At 38.7% G+C, this 15,979-nt stretch overlaps 1 protein-coding gene across 3 annotated transcripts in view; it reads left to right on the top strand.

The window, feature by feature from the left end:
• LYG2 (lysozyme g2) overlaps positions 1-15,979 on the top strand; it is a 30,207-nt gene that overhangs the window by 11,064 nt on the left and 3,164 nt on the right. For 2 of the 3 annotated variants that reach the window (XM_054701902.1, XM_037528911.2), the window contains exons 2-3: positions 10,807-10,874; positions 15,706-15,846. In XM_054701902.1, the coding sequence (XP_054557877.1) occupies positions 10,807-10,874; positions 15,706-15,846 (209 nt within the window). Of the gene's footprint in view, positions 1-9,347; positions 9,355-10,806; positions 10,875-15,705; positions 15,847-15,979 lie in introns of those variants that run through there. The other variant, XM_054701903.1, reaches the window with a different exon arrangement.

Below are 15,979 nucleotides of genomic sequence, written 5' to 3'. Positions count from 1 at the left end.
TTCATTTAGAAACTAGACTCTTTGCCTTTCCTGTATTGTTTCTTAGTTTTATTAAAGTTCCTTCCCATTAAAGTCTCATATGTTTTGTGTTGATGCGGCGGATGGCAGAACCCATTTAGAATAGGCAGGTTTGCGGGGTTTGGGCTGCCCCTCTCCCTGTCCTATAACACAATGAACACAGATAAAAAGATTTTCAGCTTCAATCAAGAAAATGAGATTTTCCCACTCAGTTTAAAAGTCCGATGATAGCAAACATTTCTGGAGCTGTGGAGCACCAGGAAGAACATACATATCCAGTTTTAGAGGGTAAAGATGAAACAGTGCTTTGAAGGATCAATTTTATAACATCTGATACAGTTGAAGGTGCCATTCAACTTAATTTTCCATGGCTGAGTACATACACTTAAAATAAAATTGGAAACATTCATTAAAATCATTTAACGACTTGCTTAAGTAAGAGCTCAGCAATAATCCAAGAACATTTCTCTGTTCTTAAACAAGAAAACATATTATAAACAGTCTCCAGTTGAGGCTTCTAACTCATGCTTCCTCTCTCTGCACTCTGACCACAAAGAAAGCAATCAGAACTCCTTTGCACACATTACATCAGGTTAACCCACACCTAAATGCTCCTCCACTGTCAGTGGGGATGTGGTATAGCCTAAGACCCTGTATGCCTGATTTAATCCTCTCGCCCTCCACTCCCCAGCCCCAAGTAATCCTCTCAAACTTGCTCACATGTGACTCAGAACAATAGGAGATATACATAGGGGTTTCCAGTTCTGCTTGAAATAAAGACTGCAGGAGGCCGGAGTGAGCAACTTGCACGTTACTGTTTGTCATAGGTGTGGATGGAGTCAGAGACAAGGTACAAAAAGTTGTCCAATTGTTTTACCTCCAAAAACTTCAAATTGAACTTCATACATCTTAGGCCTGGATCATTCCAATACTGTTTTCTCGCTGTCTATCCTTAGCTTGCCAAGTCAAAACCTATCATTTTGGTGCCCTCCACATTTGTGGATTCCAACCTAGTCTCTATTTTAATCCCAGTAATCTTTTCAGGTCCCTTGTCAGTTCTTTCTCTAATTCTCCAGAGTGGCTTTTCTACCTTTTCTCCATTCTTGTAAGCTTCTTTTCCATATAATTTTTACCCTTGCTACCTATTTCATAGAGGAATTAGGAATCATTAAAGAACTCTCTCAATTTTTTTCCATCAGCTATATGAATTAAACAGCATTGCTATCTGATTTTTTTTCTCTTTTCTTCCTATTATAATGGAAGAGCTGTTCCCACTCTTGCCTCAGGCCAGTCTCTTGTGCTTTTGAATAATGCCTTAAACCTTACCTGATCACCTTACCCTTCCTTCCATTTCCTAAATCTTCTACAGCATTTAAATATTTCACTCCTAATATAAAGCAGAGCAAGTGACTGACTCAAATCTTTCTCCAGACTCTGCCCTAACTCTTCTCTCCATCATTAGTCTTATGAACATCTATAGACATTTAAAAAAAATTCAAACTTCTACTTTACAAATCACAAGGAGTCCCTTTTTCAAACAAATCTTTTCCTGGAAATAGTTGAATATTCCAGGCATCTGATCCAACCTAGGTTAATGGAAGTTCTTCTCTGATTTCTTTCTTTATCTCTCAAAATGGGTATTATTTCAGTATATGACTATACCATAATTGCTAATCCATTTCCTTGCTCATGAATATTTGGAGTGTTTTCAGTATTGGGCTATTATGAATCAAGTTACTATGAACATTCTTCTACAGTTCTTTTTTTTTAAAAAAGATTTATTTTATTTATTTATTATACAAGCACTGGGTACAGTCAGAAGCGTAGGAGAGTGAGAGAATTCACCAGAGCCAGAGCGGGGAGCAGAGCAGGCGGAAGGACCGAAGCACACTGCTGAGGGGAGCAGCAGGCGGCAGGAGAGGTCTGCGCGCCATGTGGGACCCTCCTCTGGTGGCTGGGGAGCAGCCGGGGATCGAACCGGCGCTGCAGAGGCCGCGGGCAGCTTCGCAACCCAGCGCTCAACCGCTGCGCCGGGGAGGCCCTCTTGTACAGTTCTTTTGGGAGACATTTGTTTTCATTTCTCTTGGATAAATACCTAGGATAGATGCATGTTTAACATTATACAAACTACTAAACATTTCTCCAAAGCAGTTATACCATTTCATATTCCAACCAGAAATGTACAAGAGTTGTATTTGCTTCATATTCCCACCAGCATTTGATAGTCATTCTTGATTTTCGCCTTTTTCAGCATGTGAATTGCCCTCTTATTTTGGTTTTAATTTGTATTTACTTGCTATCTAAAGATGTTTAGCACCTTTCCATGAGCTTTTTGGCCATGAGCTTTTGGCCATATCTTCTTTTCTGAAATTTTGGTTCATGTGACACTGTGACACCAGTGATGCCACCATGGAAGTGGTTTTAGTTGGGTGTGACATTTTACTACTATATAGTAGCTTAAACACAAATAAGACAGATGCTCAGCTATTCAAGTCTGACATTAAACTATCTTGAGGTTAAATTGAACTTTTTAGTGAAAGTCTGTGGGAAGATTCCCATCTGCCTTCCCACCAGCAATGGTTACCAAAGTGCCTTTGCTATGTACTCTTAGTAAGCCCCTTTATTCTATAGGCTTCTGAACTATGAGTAGATATTTAGGCTCTGTGTGGCTATTTGTGATATTGTCCCACTGATCTAATCCTCATGACAAGCAAGGAGCAGCACTCTAACTAACCACTCTCTAATTAACCTTCTTAAAAGCAAAATTTTGTCAGGCCTCCCCCCTTTGGTGGTGCAGTGGTTGAGGGCTGGGCTGCGAGGCCGCCTGCAGCCTCTGCAGCACCGGTTCGGTTCCTCAGCCGCAAGCGAGGTTCCCACAAAAAAAAGAAAAAAAAGGTAAAATTTTGTCTTACACAAACCTTTCTGTTTCCCGCATGAGGATGTTGGACCATGAGATGTAATGCAGGAACCTGCAGGTATCAACAGAATGGAAACCACACTGGAGTCACTAATGTGATGCGCCAGGGCTGAAATTTATGGACTTTCTTAAAACAGTTAAGTCCCTTTCCCCGACCCCAGCATGTACTCACTCCTATGAAAATCTTGAAACTTCTTCATATGGGTGGTAGATTTCAGCTTAGGCTCCTATCACCTCGGTTGGTACCATTTTCCAGTTAACAAAGCCTTTCCCCTGCTTCCAACACTCTGTGTTCAGAGTTTGGTCTAACAGGGCATCCAGCATATGAACCAACTTGGTGAGCAGTAATGCCACCAGACAGGCTGCAGAGTTTCAGTTATAGCCCTTGCTTGTCCTGCTGAACAGCCTTGTCTGTCCTGGCCGAAGGGAAGCTTCACATGTTATATCCTTTCTTACAAGTCAACTCATTATTATTATTCTTCCCGAAGCCACATGGATAAATAAACAAACAAATAAATAAATCAACAAGAAGCTAAACTATTAAGATCTGAGTCTAACCCATCTTAATAACTGGATCTGCATGAAGCATTGCAGTTTATAATGCTTTCACATACATAACTAATTTTTATCTTCAAGCCATAGGACATCATTATCAAGCTATTACGAACATTTTATAGAGGAGGCAAACTAAGGCTCAGAGAGGTTAAACGAGTTGCCTATGGCAAGTATCCTTGGCTGTTTTTCCTGAAGAAGGGTAGCTGTGGCTGAAACTCACAAATGGCAACAGGGCCGAGGCAACCCAGTCTCTATAACAGCATACTATTGTTGGGTGGGAGGTGAGTGGGGATACAGAGGGGAAGACACCAAGGAAGCCTGATACCGGACTCCTTTATCTCCCAAGAGTGTGGACTTGGGGACACAAATGCAGCTTTCTATGGTGTGATTTGAGGAGTCCCTCCCACCAAAATCTACTTCCTTGGCTATACACAGTGCTTCAAGTTTCCAGCATCATTCATTTCCTTCTCCTAATCAGTACAGTATTTCTTAAACTTTTCCACTGAATTTATCTCCCAAGAGGGAGCAGAAAGAGAGATCTTTCTGAAAATGATGTTTTATCTTAAACATTCATGCAGATTCCACATTCTTTTCCACCATGAAGGTGTGGATTTAAAAAAAAATCTATTTACTTTCTACAAAACAAATCTTTATAGTTTTATTGAGGCATAATTGACAAATAAAATTGTAATCTAAAATGTACAATGTAATGATTTGCAATATATTTACATTGTGAAGGAATTCCCACTATTGAGTAAAATTTTTTTAAAGATTTATTAATTTTTGCATACAAAAACTGGGTGCAGGCCAGAGGTGTGGGGGGTTAGAGGATTCACCAGAGACAGAGTGGGGAATAGAACAGGTGGATCTACTGAAATACACTGCTGAGGGAAGTAGCAGGCGAGACAGGAGAGGTCTGCTATGCCATGTGGGTATCTCCCTGGCTGGCCAAGGATTGAACTCGTGCTGCAGAGGCTGTGGATAGCTTCACAGGGCTGTGCTTAACCCCTTGTGGCACCAGGGAGGCCCCCACCATTGAGTAAATTAACTCTCCATTACCTCACACATTTATTTCTTTATATTTCTCCTACTTACATATTTGTAATGTTTTACCAGCCTCTCCTTATTTCTCCCAGACCCTGGCAACCACCATTCTCTTCTGTTACTATGAGTTCAATTGTGGTTTGTTAATTTTTAGATATCACATATAAGTGATACCATGCAGTATTTGTTTTTCTCTGTCTGACTTATTTCACTTAGTATAATGCCCTCCAGGGTCATTCATTGTCTTTGCAAAAGACAAAATTTCATTCTTTATTATGCTGAATCATACTTCCTTGAATATTTATGTGTGTTTCATTCTACATTGTTTCATTATAATGTTGATGATAAAAAATTAGCTTTTTAAATATTATTTCTTATTTGCCAATCATTTACATAACTGTAATTTGGGGAGTAGAATTTCACACCTCCACAGGTGTACATGATTCACTCACACGGTGCTGGTTTTTTAAATGTATATGTTTTATTATAAAAATAATGACCCCTTTGCAAAGATGTGGATCATATTTATCCTCTGGTTTCTGTATTCACAGCAGATTTGACTCATTTCTCACTTTGAGAAAACAAGACCTAAGGCATTGAAAATTGGTTAAAAATTAAACTATACCTGAAAATTATACTGCTTTATGTCTCTGTCACCAATTAATACAACTCTGCTATTAGGTTAACGTGAGGGAGATCAGATCATTATGAAGTAGAGAAGCAGCAGAAAATTTTGTGCAATTGCCTGAGTTATTTGACTCTTATCTTAGACCTGAATATCAGAGTGACAGGTGATTTACCAGAGTAAAATGCTTCCTTAGACTGTGGGCCCAGCTATTCCAAACTATGAGCAAGAACAACAAGAACCTGTACCTGAGAGTTTCCTGGCAGTTACTATACTAAGAATCTTGATTTTTTTTCAATTAACCATATTTTTCAGTAATTTATATTATTTTTGGGAAAATTTGAGGCAGTGCTTGTATCAGTCACAATTCACCCAGCTGGACAGGGAAATCTGTAACTATGTCTGAGACTTACAAGCAGGCAAGCAAACAACACCTCATTTTGTATTATCCTTGTCAATATTAAAATAGTTGATAACTAGAGTATTGTATTTTTATTTTAAGAAACCTGAGGCCCTGATAGAGATTATAGCAGGTATCAAGATCTCCTTAAGATGCTCCTAGCGGGCCTCCCCGGTGGCGCAGCGGTTGAGCGCTGGGTTGCGAAGCTGCCCGCGGCCTCTGCGGCAGCGGTTCGATCCCCGGCTGCTCCCCGGCCACCAGAGGAGGGTCCCACATGGCGCGCAGACCTCCCCTGCCGCCCGCTGCTCCCCTCAGCAGTGTACTTCGGTCCTTCTGCCTGCTCTGCTCCCCGCTCTGGCTCTGGTGAATTCTCTCACCCTCCCGCGCTTCTGACTGTACCCAATGCATGTATAAACAAAACAAACAAACAAATAAAAAAAAAAATGCTCCTAGCAACATCATTACAACTCACTCGTCTAGTCATTCTTAGCAACTCTAGAAAGAGATGGATACTCATTCAATAAATTAATTTGTTTTATCTTTTATAAAGATATATTTATTTATGCATACAAGAGCTTGGGTACAGGCCAGACGTGTGGAGAGTGAGAGGATTCACCAGAGACAGAGTGGGGAGCAGAACAGGCAGACTGACTGAAATACATTGCTGAGGGGAGCAGCGGGTGAGTCAGGAGAGGTCTGCTGAGCCATGTGGTAGCTCCCTGGCCAGCTGGGATTGAACTCGTGCTGCAAAGGCTGCAGATTGTTTCATAGTGCTGTGCTTAAGCCCTTGTGCCACCAGGGAGCCCCCTAAATTGATTTTAAATGCTAAAAAGTTACTAAGATCTTCATACCATAGTACCCACACTTAACCATCCATTGAGTCAGTAGTTAAGAGTTAGGTCTAACAATGATGTAAGAAAATAAATAAATAAATAAATAAATAAATAAATAAATAGTAAAAAAGAGTTAGGCCTTAGAATGCAACAAACTTGTGCCATACCCCTTCTTAGTATTCTACTAGGCTTACTGTACAAGTCTAATGTATGTTAGCCATCATGATTATTGGTAGAGAAGATATAAAGTAATGAAACCAATGTGGATTCAGCAGACTCATATTAATTTGTATTTAAAATACAAACTTAAAATACAAATACAAATTATAATAGCACCTACAAACACTTGAATGACTGGTAAATATCTGCGATGGAATTATTCAGACTGCAAACAATGTTTTGTGTGCAAATTGATTGATTTGAATCTGTTGCAACAATTATTTGGCAGGGCCATTATTCCACATTGTTATTACCTAGGACATAGTAGAAGAGCATGGATTTTGGAATCTCATAGACCTGTATTCAAGTTGCAGTTAATTGTGCATGGTGATGGTCCTAATTATCCCATCTTTGACAAGCTGCTTAACTCTTCTGAGTCTCAGATTTCTCATCTCTAAAATTAGGGATAATACCTATCTTACGAGGTTGTTGGAGGGTAGAGTGAGATAATGTCTTAGGGACCATATATAATGGGTATCAAATAAATATTCATTTGTATTCTCACAATCTGAAAATAGGTTTATAGCCCACATCAATTTGAAAATAACTACTTAAATTGGACATTAAGACTGCATACCTAGAACTCATAACCCCACATTCCGAAAACAGGAATAGGAATCCGTATGCTTCCCATTCAACAGTATATTTAATAGTTTTTTTTCATTTTTTATGAGAATCTAGGGACAGTTTCAGCCTCACCATTGAATGTCTTACGTAACTTTTAATTCTTTCTTCACACATCCCTTTCTTAAATGTTCTCATTACACTTAGCCTAGAAACTCCACATAAGTGATCTAACACTCCTCAGGGGGGCTGGCCATGAGCACATCATCAATGTGACATTGTCACTGTCACCAGTGATAGCCCCTGTGTTTCTAAGAGCTACCTTGGAATAGATGGGCCCATGAAAAATCCCTTTTAATGACTTGACACTGACTGCAGTGTTGATGGAGGTGGTAGAGCAAGTCCACTGTGAATCATTTTCCTGTTAGTGAAGGCAGAAATCACGTATTGGCTAAGCACATCCCTGCTCTTCTTCTCCAAAATGGAAGGCCAGAGGCCATTTAGAAGGCAGTCTGGTCTACAAACAGGAAGGCAGGAAGCACAAAAGAGAAGGCTGTGAGTTAGTATAGAGTTAATTCTGCAAGGGCATGTTCTCCTAGGAGTTGTGGCTTATTTCATTGCCAGGTAGCCTGGAAAGTTGTTTGACTCAGGGCCATGATCACACCATCTGCTACTCAGTATCCTTCACACATTTCTTCACCTGGTGGATGTGTGGAAAGATTATGTGCAGTGACAGACACTTCTCACACTGTGGAAGGACTCACACCAGACTCTTTCCCATTTCTGGGAAGTGTGCTTTATCCATTTCAAGACTATCCTTTCCGGACACAGAAACATTAATTCCAAAGAGCCCTGTACCCCTATGTTTATAGCAGCACAATTTACAATAATTAAGCTTTGGAAACAACCCAAATTCCCAGAAATAGATGACTGGATCAAGAAGATGTGGTACATATACACAATGGAATATTACTCAGCATTCAAAAAAGATAAACACATGCAGTTTGCAGCAACATGGATGGAGCTAGAAGGGATCATGCTCAGCGAAATAAGCCAGAAAGAAAAAGAAAAATACCGGATGGTCCCACTCATAACAGGAATCTAGAAAACCTAAATATGGACCAGGAAAAAGAATAACTATAAGAAAGAAAAAAATCAAAATCAAGAAACAACTATGAACCAGAGACACTCTTGGGGTGGGAGGGATGGGGTCAAAATCAGGGTTGCAATTGTATGGGGAATATAAAAATTAAAAAAAAAAAGACTGTCCTTTCCATTCCTTGTTTCTGGAGCTGCACCATGTGCATCATCACTTCTTTTGGACATAGTGTGAAGAAAGATACTTCATCCTTGCAGAAGGTACATCCTTGGCCAAATCCTTTTACTGCAATTCCTCTAATAGTTTGGGAAACCATCACCCATGTTGTTACTCCTTGGTATTGTATTGATTTCCCAGAGCAAGTAACTACTATTTGTCAGAGGAACAATGGGAGCAAGGAGCCAAGTTCACCTGGTGAGATCATGTGACATATTGGTATGGAATTATGAAACAATGGAATGAGGAACAAAGAGCAGGAGGCTCAGTATTTCAGGAAAACAAACAGCACAGGAATGAGAGTTGTATTTCCTGTTTATTTCTCTTTTTTAGGCTAATTATCTGTTTCTTCTTCTCAAATTTAGAAACTGTTTGCCTGGCATAATTTCAGATACCCAGAAACAATCCACCAAATATATGCCTCTAGTCCAACCTGGGCGTTCATTAGACTAATTAATTATAGAGGTTAATAAATGCTTTGAAATCCTTTTATTAAAAAGGCTACCTAAGTCCACAGTACCATTATAATCAGGCCTAATGAGGTCAATGGTTTAAAATAAGGGTTTTAAATCATATATAAAGCTCCTCCAACTATCAGTGGTTTAGGATGAAGGTAGGAAGAGACAGGTGAGTCTACGCGCTGGCATTTAAAAGTTCCTCCGCAGCAGTAGAGCCACATTGAAATCTGCTTGGATTGAAGCCTGGTCCGCAGTGACCTTCTGACTAATGGATTCTCAAATTATCAAAAAATTGTTATAGGACAAAGTCCACTACTTTGTGCAAGCCTGACTTACAGCTTGCCATTGAGTAGGGAAGACCTTCTCAAACAGATTGGGAAGATTTCCACTGCAAGTTCACAACCAGGTTAGTGCTCATCTTTTTGTATCTTGTAAAACATGTAAGGTTCTTTCTGAATGAGACCAAGAGCAGAGTTGATGAAAAAGTCTAGGGAAAGAGTGGAAGAGGAAAGAGAGCACAGAGTCATGAGCTCAGTGGTTTCTTTCTTGTTTTCTACAGAAACTGTAGCATAAGAAAGGTCATATAATTATGGTATGACAAAGCTTGGAGACAAAAAGAGTGAGTGTGGGGGGTGGTGACTTGGGATGGTGTTACACATATAAGAATTTCATGGGCTCATGTCAATATGAAATTAGATTAAAATGAGTTAGAGGGCTTCCCCGGTGGTGCAGCGGTTGAGTGCTGGGTTGCGAAGCTGCCCGCAGCCTCTGCAGCGCTGATTCAATCCCTGGCAGACCTCTCCTGCCGTGCCCACTGCTCCCCACAGCAGTGTACTTCATCAGTCTGCCTGCTCTGCTCTCCCCTCTGGCTCTGGTGAATTCTCTCACCCTCCCGCACATCTGTCTGTACCCAGTGCTTGTATAAATAAATGAATAATAAATCAATCATTCAATCAATCTTTTTTTTTTAAATAATAAATTTTATTTTTATATTCCCCATACAATTGCAACCCCCCCATTCTGACCCCAATCCCTCCCCTCCCGCCCCCCACCCCCCAAAAAGTGTCTCTGGTTCACAGTTTTTTGTTGATTTTGATTTTCACTTTCTTATAGTTATTCATTTTCCTGGTCCCTTATTTAAGTTTTCTAGATTCCTGCTATGAGTGAGACCATCCGGTATTTTTCTTTTTCTTTCTGGCTTATTTCGCTGAGCATGATCCCTTCCAGCGCCATCCATGTTGCTGCAAATTGCATGTGTTTATCTTTTTTGAATGTTGAGTAATATTCCATGGTATATATGTACATCTTCTTGATCCAGTCATCTATTTTGGGGCATTTGGGCTGTTTCCAAAGCTTAGCTATTGTAAATAGTGTTGCTATAAACATAGGGGTGCAGGTGCTCTTTGGAATTGATGTTTCTGTGTCCTTTGGGTAAATACCTAGGAGTGGAATTGCTGGATCATATGGCAGCTCTACGTTTAGTAGGTCCAGAAATCTCCATACAGCTCTCCATCGTGGTTGGACCAGTTTGCACTCCCACCAATAGTGCAGAAGAGTTCTTTTTTCTCCACACCCTCGCCAACATTTGTTGTTGCTAGTTTTTTTTAATATGTGCCATTCTCACTGGTGTAAGATGGTATCTCGTGGTAGTTTTGATTTGCATTTCCCTGATTACAAGTGATGTTGAGCATTTTTTTCATATGCTTGTTGGCCATTTGCATTTGTGAATAATATCTTGAACAGGAAATAGGATATTGAATTGAAAATGACTCTGAACTTATTTTTAAATCAAAGCAAGTTTCCTTCAGAAAAGTTTCAAGTTTTAAAATTAACCAGTTTCTCTTTCAAATCCTAACAGGTGCTGCAGGATAAGAACCACCACCATGATATCCTCTGCCCTATTTTGGGGACTTATTTCCCTCATTGGTAAGTCACCCACTGACTTTCAACATTGTTGCAGGTCATGAATCTGAAAGAGCAATGGTTACATGCAGTGGAGCAGTGGGCTCTCCTGACCAGCCTGACCCTTAATCTATTGTTTATTTCCATATTAAGAGTGCATTTAGCTTGCTAAGCAAGTGAAGGTGATGTCAGTGAGAATTTGTGGAATTGTCTTGGGAAGGAAGACATATGAAGAGAAAATTATCTATGTCAGGAAGTAAATAAAATTTGAATGAACACACACACACACACACACACACACACACACATATATACATACACACTAATCTGGGAGTTAAGGAGGAAGCGTTCACATCTAGTCAGGATGATGAGACCAGAAAGACTTTTAGGGGAGACCTGATGATTGAAAATGCTTGGTGTTTCAATAAGAGAAGTGGAGAGCCTGCTGGTTGGAAAGGATGACTGTACAAAGACACAGAGGTAGAAATGCATGAAAGTTTTGGGATACGGTAAGAAGATTAGCCTGACTTGAATAGAAGAGGGGAATTCTGAGGTTAGAGTGGTGGACTGGAGTGATGATAAGGGACTTTAAGTAAGAAAAGAGCAAAACGTGGGCCTAAAAAAATGAAAAGCCATCATAAACAGTATTCAAGTTGTCTATTAACAGAGCAATGATTGAGAGGAAAGTGATTCTAAAATATTTAATTCTAAATTTGCAAAGCAAGACCACTGAAAAGTGATAATTTGCAGATATGTATTGCTAAAGACATGAGAACAGTTTGAAATTTTTATTCCTTCTTTAATTGCCAGGTGGGAACAGAGTTATGTAGTCAGTGGACTAATTATGAGCTACCATACTAGCTGTGTTTAACTGAAAGGTATCTATAATTAAGAAGTATTTGTGTGTTTACGATGTCAATGCAGGTAGCATAAGGTCCATGATCATATTTCTAACCTCTTAGAACTGTGGTTCCCAAACTCAAGATTGTGTGGGTTGAGAATGCTGGTTAAAGTGCATGTTGTTTGCCTTTATACCTAACAATTCTGGTTCAATAGACCTAGTATGTGGAACCTAGAGATATGCATTTTTAGCAGGTACTCCTGATCACTTGGTCTGTGGGCAATATATTGAGTATAGCAAAGGCTGCCTTTCCAGCAAGAGGATAGAGAAGTTGTTGATACATGAAAAATTGATCCAAATAATTTCAATAATCCCTTTCCTTCTCATTCATTCTTTCTTCCTTTCATTTATACATTCAATAAATATTTATTGAATGTCTATTCTATGACATTATTCTAGGTGCTCAGGCGGATATAGTAGAAAAAAGTCCTAGTCACAGGGGCGGGGAGAAAGAGAAAGAGAGAAAGATGGAAGAAGGAGGGAGGAAGAAATATCAGGTAGTGATGAGGGATATAAAAAAATAAAACAATGTAAGGTAATGGGAGACAAGCAATGAGACATGATGGCATTCCCTCTTTTTGAAAAAACTTTATTATTTGTTACAAAGTGGGGGAGAGATAGTATAATAAGCTGTTTTGTGTTAGTCTCAGCCTAACTGATATTAAAACTACTGCTTAGAAATAGCTGTAGGTAGTCATCTGGGCCAAGGTTAGTTTCCCATAGGTTTTTCTCCTTTTTAAGTTTCTGGGGCATTTGAACATTTCCTGCCCCCCATACCAGGACTGAATTCTTGTCCTGAGGCACACTGGTTGTTCTTAGCAGGAAATGGCATTTGGATGCTAGGGGTGCCCTGTTGCTATGGGGTTCTCATTCTAGAGATTTTTAGAGGAGAAAATTGGAAAATATGTTTTTTTAAAAAAGATTTATTTATTTATGCATACAAGAGCTGGGGTATAGGCCAGAGGTGCCAGGGTAGGGTTGCGGGTGGTGAGAGGATTCACCAGAGACAGAGTGCAGAGTGGGGAGTGGGGAGCAAAACAAGCAGATCCACCAAAAGACACCGCTGAAGGCAGCAGCAGGCGAGACAGTAGAGGTCTGCTGCACAATGTAGGTCAGCTCCTTGGCCAGCCAGGGAATCAAACTCATGCTGCAGTGAATGGCAATAGCTTGATAGAGCTGACTTTAACCCCTGAGCCACCAGGGAAGCCCCTGAAAAGTATTTTTTTTTAAAGAGAAAAATCATTATAGAGTTGTACAGGTATTTCATGTTTATATTTAAGACTACAAGGAATATATATTGATTTTATATTTGTGCTTCTGCTGTCTAACACTAAAAATCCTAATGACATTAACACAATCATTTATTTATTCATAATACTTTCAAAATAACTATGACAGTATTACCAATCAACAATGATACTATGAATATAGTTTAAGATTTTTTTGTGATTCTTTATGTTCATGGGATGTATTGCACAAGTGAGTATTCCATATTTACATTGACATGTTTTAAAATCACTTGAAATATTTCTCTTTCATGTGTTGTTTTCAATTTGATATAGAATTAGGTTTATTTGTGTTTTTTAAGGTGTCTTTTATTCTATTTGATTAAATTTTTTAAATTATGGCAATATTTATATGATGTGAAATAAATGCTAGAAAAAGGATTTAGAGAAATCTAGCCTCTATCCCTGTCTTCTGTACCCAATTCTTATCTTCCCCCACAATTAGCACCTTTTATTAGTTTTGGTCCATACTTACAGTGTTTCTTTTGAAAATATAAACAAAGTACATATACACACAGTCATATTCTCTCTTCTTCTTAAACAAAGAGTATGATTCTCTAAATACTGTTCTGAAACTTCAGATAACATTATAGGAACTTGTTCAATCAGTTCTTATATTTTGACATCTGCATTATTTCCAGTCCTTTGCTATTGTCAATAATTCTGAACCAACAAACTATTGCAAAAATCCCCTTCCAAAACAGTATAGAGAACGCCTGTTTAATTATAACCTTACCTGAAGAGTACAGTATATGGCCAAACTTTTGGATTCTTGCCAATTAAATAAGTAAAAAATAATGTCAGTGGTGTTTTCATATGGCATTCTCTTTTTTTGAACGTGGTTGAGCATTTTTTACATGTTTAAGCATAATTTTTGTCCATGAACTGTCTATTTAAATCTTTTGCTGATAAGATGGTATTTAAATAGAGACCTAAAGGCAAATCATACAGAGGCAGCAAACCATGTAGATATCTGGAGGAACAGAATTCCACGCTAAGGGAACTACAAATACACAGACCTTAAGACAGGAATGTGCCATGGAAGGATAAACAAGAAGAATGTTATGGGAGATAAGAGAATTGTAAAATGAGCAGAGGACCAGGTCAGGTAGCTCTCAGAACCTAAAATATGGACTTGGTCATTTCTCTGAATGATGGATGAGGAATCCATTGGAAGATTAAGAGATTATATGGCTATGGGCCCAGGCATGTGTCCACAGGATCACTCTGGCTGCTGAATGAAGACTAGATTGCAAGAATGGAGCAGGGAGTTCAGTTAGGAGACAATTATAATATCCAGATGAGCAATAATGGTGGTTTAGACCAGGGTGGTAGTAAAGGTAATGAACCTTCACTTCCAAACCCCACACCTCAATTTTACATATGCTCTATGTCATGGGACATATGTCTATGTCCATTCATTCACTCAGTTTTTACGTGTATTTCCTACACATTTTATAGGCACAGGATACTACACTAAGAGCCATAGAGATCAGATGTGATGGTTTCAGCTCTTAGCATCACATTGAAATCCTACCGCTTAGTCAAGCTTAACAGTTTTGCAGGTTCCTTCTCCTTTTATTATCTGCATAGGCTTTCTTAATATATTGAGTTTATTTGATAGTTTCACTGTTTCGCTTATTGGTCCATTTGTAATCCCGTTTTTTGCCTGTTTGTAGATGGGAGACAGCTGCTTATACGTTATTTTTGTGTTTGAGTTTTTTTTTTTTAATTATGTACTTTAAAAAAACCTAATCTTTAAATCTTGCTTTGTTTACCTTGTAAAATAAATACTTATAATGAATAATTCCATCAGCTGTCTTCCCAATGCTAAATGATCTTTGTACCATCAAGTTAATCAGAACTAGATCTTGAGGCAAAAATCTGGCAAGCATGTAGAATTGGTAAAATCCATCTGTCATTTAAAAACATTACTTACATCATGACGTGAAACAACATAGTGTTTTTCATCAAACATTTTAACAAATACAGTTTCTTACAACAAATATTTGTAGCCTTCAGGTGCAAGGCAACAATCCACAGATCAATTATAACAAACTTTCCAACTTTAAGAAAAGCTCTTTATCTCTTGTAATAAATAGAGTTAGAAAGTCACTTCAAAATTACAAAGTTAAAAATAAGAATAGATTTAATTTGAATTTTATGATAATAAATTTTATCTCCAGCTTTATTGGATAGAAAATAAATGTCACAGCAGCATGTTATGAAACAAATATTTTGTTGATGTTACCCTTCTTTCTTATTCTCCTAAACCAAGGTAATTGTTATTTCAAATGTTTACTGCCCCAGAAGTATTTGAGTCAGCAGTGTTTTAAAATTTCTCTCAAGTTTCCTGTTTAAAAATCTAGTGGCAATTTTATTTTTGATCAAGATTTTAGAAATGTTTTTAGACCCATAAGTACTGATTTTCATAATGCTTTGCATAACCTTTAGAATTAAGTGCTGTGCTACAAATTTTTAAAGATGGGAGTGAAGGGGGAAAGGGGGAATCTTTTGTTTTGTCTGATGAGTCAATCTCATGGAGTTTGGGGAAAGATCTTAGAGAGGACTAAGTCTATGGTTTGGCCTTTACTTTATATTGTTTGGTATAGCAGCTCAAGAGACATTTTCTCACAGGTTTCATGTGAGTGATCATTCTGCCCCCCAGGTACTTCCAAGGGCTTGTCCCCTTTAACTCACTCAATGAACCCTCTCCTGCAACCCCGCCTGTACCATGGCTGCTACGGTGACATCCTGACCATGGATACCCCTGGGGCCACCTGTGATATAACAAGGTTGATTAACTGTGGTAAGTGGAAAACAAAGCAAACATTTGGCTTCCCAGATACTTTCTTAGGAAGTAGCTTAACTTTGAAAAGGTATAATCACTACTATAGCAATAATATCAAAATTTAAAATTAGAAAGCAGAATCCTGACCAAC

Source organism: Talpa occidentalis, unplaced genomic scaffold (genome assembly GCF_014898055.3).
Source record: "Talpa occidentalis isolate TD23 unplaced genomic scaffold, MPIMG_talOcc4v2.1 talOcc4.5, whole genome shotgun sequence".
NCBI classification, from domain to species: domain Eukaryota; kingdom Metazoa; phylum Chordata; class Mammalia; order Eulipotyphla; family Talpidae; genus Talpa; species Talpa occidentalis.
This window is presented reverse-complemented; position numbering and strand designations above follow the sequence as displayed.